Source organism: Dipteris shenzhenensis, chromosome 20, assembly GCF_047967505.1.
Source record: "Dipteris shenzhenensis isolate YYH24624 ecotype China chromosome 20, Dip_SZ_1.0, whole genome shotgun sequence".
Lineage (NCBI taxonomy): Eukaryota > Viridiplantae > Streptophyta > Polypodiopsida > Gleicheniales > Dipteridaceae > Dipteris > Dipteris shenzhenensis.
This window is the reverse complement of record NC_141615.1, coordinates 46,629,240-46,637,804: the sequence shown is the minus strand read 5'-3', so window position 1 is coordinate 46,637,804 and position 8,565 is coordinate 46,629,240. Positions and strand designations below refer to the sequence as shown.

The 8,565-nt window shown below is 47.2% G+C and overlaps 1 protein-coding gene across 3 annotated transcripts; it reads right to left on the bottom strand.

Moving 5' to 3' along the window:
- Positions 1 to 4,406: 4,406 nt before the first annotated feature.
- Positions 4,407 to 7,948, bottom strand: LOC147889749 (nuclear transport factor 2-like). Of its 3 annotated transcripts, none has more exons than XM_087391549.1 (10): positions 7,703 to 7,948; positions 7,471 to 7,614; positions 7,085 to 7,391; positions 6,759 to 7,000; positions 6,382 to 6,567; positions 5,944 to 6,148; positions 5,697 to 5,827; positions 5,558 to 5,620; positions 5,385 to 5,451; positions 4,407 to 5,256 (listed from the first exon to the last, which is right to left on the bottom strand). In XM_087391549.1, the coding sequence occupies exons 1-10, from the start codon at positions 7,757 to 7,759 to the stop codon at positions 4,922 to 4,924; spliced, it is 1,737 nt and encodes a 578-aa protein (XP_087247675.1). In that variant the 5' UTR covers positions 7,760 to 7,948; the 3' UTR covers positions 4,407 to 4,921. The 3 variants fall into 3 exon arrangements, with proteins under 3 accessions (XP_087247675.1, XP_087247678.1, XP_087247676.1); XM_087391552.1 differs by having other exon boundaries at positions 5,697 to 5,770; XM_087391550.1 differs by having other exon boundaries at positions 4,410 to 5,256; positions 5,697 to 5,818.
- Positions 7,949 to 8,565: the final 617 nt, after the last annotated feature.

Sequence of the window (8,565 nt, the reverse complement as noted above, 5' to 3'; positions counted from 1 at the left end):
AGTACGCGGATGACACAGCCCTGTATGTCCAGGACGATGAGTTGATGCTGGAGAGGGTGAGGATGGCCCTGGAGGTCTTCTGTTCGGCTGCTGGTGCGAAAATCAACTGGAACAAATCAGTTGGTTTCCTCACAGACCCCGGGGCGCGTTCTCAATGGGGGAGGTTCTTGGGTTTCAGGTGGATCCCGCGGGGACAGACAGCTAGATACTTGGGTTTTCAGGTAGGCCTGGACATCACGCCAGCTCAGCAGTTTCTCCCGGTGCTAGATTCCATCCGACGGAAGCTGGCTTTCTGGAGCACTGCTAAGCTTTCCCTTGCAGGTCGTGCCTTGGTAGTCAACCAAGTACTCCTTGCCACGGCTTGGTATGTGGCTTCCTGTTGGTGTTTCTCGAGATCCAGTGTGGCACAGCTTAGGAGGCTGGTTCGGAACTTCCTTTGGTCCGGGGAGGATGGTCTCAGAGATACCAGAGCCAGGGTTGCTTGGCAGACAGTCATTCTTCTGCAGGCTGAGGGTGGCCTGGGGGTCATCGATCCAGAGCTTCAGAGTCAGGCCTTGTTAGGCAAGCTTGTCAACCCCGGGGGGGCAGACGTGGAAGATGTTACTTCAGCAGGGAGTCGGTTCTTGTGTCCCGCGCCGAGGTGGAGAGTGGCTACCATCCCTCAGGTGGATCTTCACTTCCGCCCCGCTCACTCAGCCCCGCTCCCCACTCGTTCGTAGCCTCCTCATGGTTTGGAGGTGGCTCCGCCTCAATCTCATTCAGTCCCCTCCTAGCTGTCAGGAGGAGATCGATCGCCAGCCGCTTATCTGGAACGGTCAGGTCAGAGATGCCGAGGGCCTTCAGTTGGGGGAGAGATCACATATCAGGTGGGATGGCTGGATGAGGGGGCCAGCCCGGTCCCTTCGAGTTTGGAGGGATACGTACAGACATCTGGAGACGGCTGATCTTGCAGACGCAGCTAGAGGTGCACGTGGAGCCCAGGCGAGACGCACGGAGATCGACGGCGCGATCCCAGCTGATTGGTTGGTTCCACCTGAGCCTCAGGTCCTCATGCCTGGTGACGCCCGTTGGCTGGGACAGTTCACCCCCCGTGGCATCCCACTGGTGATCGCAGGACGTATGGATGACTCCTCTATCTCCTTCTTCGCGGTTTTTGGGGATGGACGACTCAGGAGAGAGGATGCGCTCATTGACCCCCTACTCCCATAGCAGAGGGTTCGGGTCGTAGGCCTTTTGGGGAAGGTTTGGCGTACCGATCCTAGCATCGAGCAGGACCAGATGCAGCTTTGGCGTCTCTGGCTCTGGGAGGGGCGGGCCTTGTCAGAGCTTGATTGGGACCCAGGAGAGTGGTGGTGGCCAGAGATTGTGACAGGATAGGGGCCGACCTCCTTCTTCGCCTATAGCACGACTCTGGGCAGGCGAGTTCTTGGGAGGATGCAGAGCCGCCCCCCCACCCAGCGGCCCAGCTGGTATGCACAGGGTATTTCCAGGTTCTTTTTGCAGGCATTCTGGAAGGCCTTGTGGGAGAGCTGGCGGCCGCGGAAGATCTCATACTTCCTGTGGCTTCTTGCCCACAAAGGTCTTCCAGTGGGGAGCTGGTTGCGGCAGATAGGCCAGGACGGATGCTGTTAGATTTGCCATGAGGATGAGGAGTCACCAAAACACTGCCTGTGGAGCTGCACTCGCGCCCAGGACGTGTGGAGGTGGACTTTCGGGATTCTTACTCGCGCAGCACCAGAGCTAGGATTGATCACTTGGGGCGCGTTCTGTTGGTGCAGCACCGCACCTGGTCTTCATCACTTATTCGAGGCATGCCAGCAGGACCCCACTTTCCTTATCACACAGGGGACGTGGGGGCCGCTCGAGGGTATCCCGCAGCACCTAGCAGAGGCTGATACAGGAGTTCGGGAGAGGCAGCCAGTCTGGGAGATTATTAGCAGCATTGCAGGGTGGCACATCTGGACCTCGCGCTACGCGTAGATCCTCGGTGGCACCTCCTTATCAACTGCCCAGATCATGACGGAGATTTGGAGCGAGATTATTCATACCCTCAGAGGCCAGTGGGACTAGATTCAGGAAGATTCCCGGGCCGGTCAGGAGAAGCGGAGACGCTTCCTCCGGGCTTGGGACACACAGGGCCTCTTCTTCGAGCAGACTTCGCAGGGCCTTCGGTGGCACTACTCACCACCCCGATGGCTGTTCATTCACACTCGTCTTATCCCTCCGTGAGAGTATGATTTATTTTGTTACCTTTTAGGGCTGTGTCCGATTTGTGAACGCAGCCCGTCAGCTACAAGCTGACCTTTTGTATCTTGTTCTCGAAGTAATATAATTAGCACTGTTTTTTCGGCAAAAAAAATAGCAATTACTAGTTGTAGGTAGTGGAGCGAGTTCTTGTAATTACCACTATGTGTGAGTGTGAATTACTCTAAGAATGAATGATATTTGTAGTTGCTAGTTAATGTTACTAGCAACTACTAGTTGTAGGTAATGAAGCTACCACTAAGGGCGAGTGCTAGTCACTCTAAGAACAATTGCTATCTCATGGCGCTAATTGATGTTACTATGCTATTGCTATTAAAAGTGCTATGTCATAGCACTTGATTGCATGTTCTTGTTACCCTTGGTAGTGTTAGTTTATTTTACGAGCACAAGTTCAATTACTATGAGGAGGAGAATTGAGGGCTTAGCAAATGGTCGGTGTTGGCTTTAATGGACCCTTGTGTGACCAAAGAAACTTAAACTTGTACTTGGAAATATGCCAAGGCTCTTGGTAGTCATTATCATAGCCAATATCCATCCCAATGACCTTTGGAAGTCAATATGAAAAGCTTCTATATGATTCTCCAACATTGTGTCAAATAATAAGGATCTCCTAAGAGCCTAGAAGCTTAATAAGAAGGGAATACAAGAACAAAAGGAGAGCAAGGAACACAATTAGATAGGAAATATTGGAGAAAAATCTAGAGGTTGTTCAAGACTATGATTAAAGATTAAGCCCTAATAATTCTGAAACTAGCTTTATGGACTCGTAATGTTGAATGCATTCTAGGGAAACCAGCGCTCCACTCATAATTATTCCCATTTCTTGTGTGATAATAAGCTGTTGACAAATTCTTTAAATAGTAGTGGAGGAAACATGACTATAGCTCAAGGTTTGATGGACATATTCAAGCTCATTTGGGACCAGAAATTTAATAAATGTATGATATCACATCAAACAGTTTGCAGTAATACTGATGCTCATAAGAATGAAAAATATGACAATAATTGCAAGAGGTCAAAGAGGATGTCATTTTGTAACAGAAAATTCCAAAAAATGGATGATACTACATCAGGCAATTTGGACTAATCCATGCTCATAGGACTGGAAAATCTCATGGTAGCTGTCAAAGGTTTCCGGGAATCAGGATGTCTTCCATACTTTAATGGTTTGTCCACTTGCAAGAAAGACATGGAAGATTTTGTTGAAGATAGAACAGTTACTTTATGCGGTTAAGATGTGTGGGCAGGGGGATGCTGAGAAAAGATGGGAAAGAATAGGTGCTATGGTACTTATGTTGTAGCAAGAAACAAATTCTGTTTGATGGCATCAGTACTAGTCGTCCTTTTGAAGTGCTTTTGCTTGAATTGGCAGGACATGAGACTGCATATACAAGTCAACCTGGATCTGAAGGATAGAGAGTTGCAGCTGGAAGGTGTGGCCGAGTTTTACAATTCAATTGTTACAGATCATAGCTCTTGGTTATCTATGCATATGCAGTTTACAAATTTCATACCCAACAGCCAGGTTTTGGTCTAGGACCCTATACTCCATAGCTTAGTTGTGTTATATGTTAGTATGTTGTCCATCATGCTAATAAAACAAAACTCAATTCTCTGACAAAAACAACATAAAATTCTTCTAACCTCGTGGGACAAACATCCCTCAAGGCAAATGTTGGAGACCAATAAATACTCACTATTGGCCTCTGATAATATTCTAGTGCTTCGGGAATTTAAAAATTAGAAAGAAAAAGTTCGAGGGTGGTCCTGGTTGAAGGGTGGAGAATGGTCGAGTGGATGCCATCTTACACTTGTGGATAGGGTCCCATATCAGACTTGGACTGATTCAGCTTGTTCACAAGAGACAGAGAGAGAGAGAGAGAGAGAGAGAGAGAGAGAGACTCCTATCTAATACATCTTGTTCATGTGAATTGATTGCTTGTCCTTGAATATGAATTCCACAACTTGTTCCTCATTTGACATCATAGTTCCTCAAGTCATCCTACCTTTCCTTTTAAAGATCCTAGCTTTACAAAGAATGTAAGCGAGTGTGAGAAGTACTACAGCACAGCAGTAAATGTCAGTAATAAGCTGGAGCACCACAGGATTGCAGCAGCAATGCAGCTAATTTGATGAGCAGGTGGAGTGAATAATTTACATATTATAGCAGAAACACGATGTAATAGGGGAACACAAAGCCAAAGTCCAAAACTACCTGAAAAACAAATCCACTTACCTCTCTAAGAATACCTCCTCTCCATCATCTGCCACTAATTTACACATTTGCTTTTTTGGAAGCACCTTGTGACCCTGTGAAAATAGGCTTTTGCGACTCCCCAAACCCCCCACAAAAATGCATGCACACCCAGGTTGGAAAGGTAAAGATGTATTAAGTGTGTGCCTTCTGGCAAAACAGACCCTACAAAGGGGATATACCTATAGAAAACAGAAGTAAAACTGCCGGCAATTGCCTGTTACACCTTGACTAGTACCTCTGCCTTGGTGCACCTGTCTGACTAACTGTACTCAGCTACAGCACAACCCCCTCGTAAAAACCTTCAGTATGAAGGCAATCTTCTATAAAGCTTTCAAATAGTAGAGCTTGCCATCGATAGCTTCATCAGAGGATTAAAGTCCCAAAAACGACAGCCAGCCCCTACGCAGCTGCTACAGCTACTCCATTGCGAGCGACAGGGCCATTCCTTCCCATCTGATTCCCAGCTCCACGCCTCACAGGACGATAACCATTCCCATTCTGAGAATCCAACCGGCGATATCCATGTGTAGAATTGAAGCTCGGGAAAGAAATGTTGGATGTGTAAGAACTCCCCCCGCCATAGCCACCACGAACATTGCCAATACCACGCCCCCTGCTGAAGTCCTTGTCCAAATCCTGTCCACCTCTGCCTGTCCCACGTGCATTGAAATAGCCTCGCCCTCGCATCCCTTCATTTTGATAACCCCTGCCTGGATTAAATCGGCCTCTTCCACCTAGCACAAAAAAAGAACTACCTTTGTAAGATTCCATGCCGGTCAAGTGGTTGATCCTGCATCTCATAGCTCCCTGAGTATTTGCACGCACAGGGAGCCTATGTAGCTCTTGACAATTCTCTACTCACCACGGAAAGGCATGGGCCGCTTCTCTTCCACGTAAACTTGGCGGCCCCCAATAGTTATTGGTGAAGCCTGAGTAGAGTACATTTAGGTCATCAGTTAGGCCTCAACTGATGCAGATGATAAAACGTAACCTATCAGCCTCCTTTAATGAATAGAACGTGACACTTGGCAATACCTCTGTTGCACTTTGTGCTGAGCTTGATTCGTCAAACTCCACAAATGCAAAGCATACTCCTGCCTGCAACAGTAACGATCAGCAGAGATCGAGCTAATACGTAACGTCGTCATATGTTGAACAGAGAGAAGAATAGTACCCTCTGATTTCGAAGATTCACTCCCCCAGGTTTCAGCCGTCCAAATTTGCTCAACTCTCCTTCAAGTTCAGCGGCTGTAACATTAAAAGGGAGATTCTTCACATAGACAGACCGACTGTCACCTGTAATCCCTACCCATGAAATTGTGGAGTCAAGATTTGAACAAGCCTGCCTCTGGACTGGCACAGCAGAATCATCCATAAGAAGCTCGAAAAACAGCCAAATAAGGAAGACCCTGAAGACAAACCTTCATTTTCTAATGTCGTACTCTCCTCCATCTGATCAAGTGTGGAACTTGGTCCTGCTGATGGTTGAGGTGTAGCGGGGGCAGCTTGCGACACGCGATCAAGTGTGGAACTTGCTCCTGTTGATGATTGTGGTGTAGTGGGTTTAGAGGGGGCTACTTCATTAAACAAAACAGGGGCCCTTGAACCATTCTTGCGCACCCTCGCCTGTTAAAACCATCGTGGCTATAAGGTCAGGCCCTAAATTCAATCATAAACCATAAACGCAACATGAGATGCTGACTTTACTCAAACTCTGTGTTTGTCTGCATGGTGCATGCTCGCATATACAAGTGCGCATGTGCTTGGAATCCAGGAACATGCCCTGAAACTGTATCCAACCTTCAAATGCCAAAATGCATGCTGTAATTGCAAGAGACGATTAGGGGTAAAAAACTGACAGGGGAAACGGAGGACGTGCTCTCAGTTTTAAGATCAAGTTTGGAGCCTGCTCTTGTTGATGATTGAGGTGCATCTAGGGCAGGGGCAACTTGTGCAGCAGATGAGGTTGACTGCTCAATAATTTTGGACGTGGCCCCTTCTGCTACCACCACATTGGCCCTTGAACCCTTCTTTCGTACCCTGAGCTGTATACATCATGGCTACGGAGTCAGGCGCTGGCTTAGATCTTGTACAATAAATGCACAACGAGAGGCACTAATTTTCAATCAAATGTAGCCACCTTTCAAGTACTAAATGCATGCTGCCAATGGAAGCAGAACAAAGAAAGAGAGATATGCTGACAGGGAAACTGGGAAAAGGTTCAGGCAGCACTTACAATTGAGGCATAAGACTTCTTTGAAGCCTTTTCGTATTCTTTCTTGGAAGAAGCCAGAATTCCATTTGGTTTGGATACTGGAAATTCCTGCTGTTCGTTGATAGCATCATCAACAAAATCTACGTTTCTGCCTGCCTGCTCTGTAAGTTGGTACGAATCCTCCGCATATACATCTGCCTGCGTTTCAGTAGGAGGGCATTCTGAAGCATGGTTGTCTTGGAAAGCGGTTGGTTTCAAGACTTCTGAAACACACCCGATGGACATTAATGCTCGAATGGGGTATTCGAAGGGGCTGCTCACAAATCACCAACGTCTCGAGTAATTACCTTGAGCCGAAACTGTATTTCCAGTAACACCGGGTTCTGATGTCGCATTAGGTACGGGTGAAACTGACTGGCTAGGCTTCGCATCCCCGTCCAGATATCTAAACATGTCATTCAAAACGAAGTAGCTTTTTTCCTGGGGCACCAATAAGAAAGTTTGGGCAAAATTCCGTTTCACTCCACTGGCACTATACAGGGCACCAGTCACCATAACCAAAACACTGCCCGTCAACGACTGCTGGGAATCAACCGTCTTAATTTCAGCCCGGCTACCGCCATAATCTAGAGACACGACCTTTTCGTGGATACCCTGAAAGCATGAACTCAAAGTCAATCTAAGCTCTGTGTCAAAAACACCCTCAAGCCAACAACACGAACAAGTAGCTCACCGCCACCGTCTCGGCCGTTTCGACAGAGGAACTAGGCCAAGCTTCCGCTCTGGAAAGCCTGCTCTCATCCGTGTAGAAGCGATGTACCAAATGGAGGGACTGATGGAGTATATTGTAGTAACGAATCACGAAAGCATTGCCAACCTGAGAAACAATGAGGGGGATTAGCTGAGAATGATTGTGGGCGATGAGCTGAGAATCCGAGGGATAGGAAATGAGGGGAGACACTTACGATAGAGGCAGTAGCGGCGATGGGGGAAGCAGAGCTTGGTTTTTTCTGATGTGCCATAGATTCTACAAATACAATAGCGCAGGGGAGAACTGGACGAGCGATTGGCAAATACAAAAGTGCAGGGGAGGAGGAGGGAATCTTGAAGGGAAGGAGGCTATGGCGGTGGTGCTGCTCCTTGAGTTTGCCTTCAATCTGTTGATTGTTTGTGACCAGAGAAAAAGAACTTAGTAGCCCTTTGGGTTTATGCACTTTGGGTGTGTGTGAAAACCCTTTTGCCCACACTTTGCCTTTTGCATCATTCCGGGTTTTGCCACACCCCCTTTCCTTTGCCTCTCATTTTCACTTCTTCTCTTCCCATTCTCTCTTATCACTCATGTTCACATCAAACTTTTTCCCCTCACACTCACTCCCCACATATTTATTGGGCGTCTTTCCTCCCGGATTTTCCGCCAAATATACGGAGAGCTTCACCCATTCTCCAGATTCTCTGACCTCCGTTTTTTGGCCTGCCTTGGATAGGTAGGCTATAGCAACGACTCACTCCTTCAGTGAAAGCGAAAGTTACACGTTTTCATGATTTTTCGTGCACATTTTTATGATTGAGCTAAGTTGCACTTGCTATTTGTATCCCTTGTCTTGCTTGTATCCACCATCTTTTTCTCCCCTCCTCCTCTCTCTCTCTCTTCTTCTTCTTCTTCTCTCTATCACAGTTTTCAGGCAAGCCATATGAACGAAATTCATCTCATTTAATTAAACAACTGTAAAAGACTAGAAATGTTGCAATCCGTCAAACATAAAACCTCCAACTTTTGTGAAATCGTGTCCAGCTAGAAATGTTTCATATATATTGAACATAAAACCCC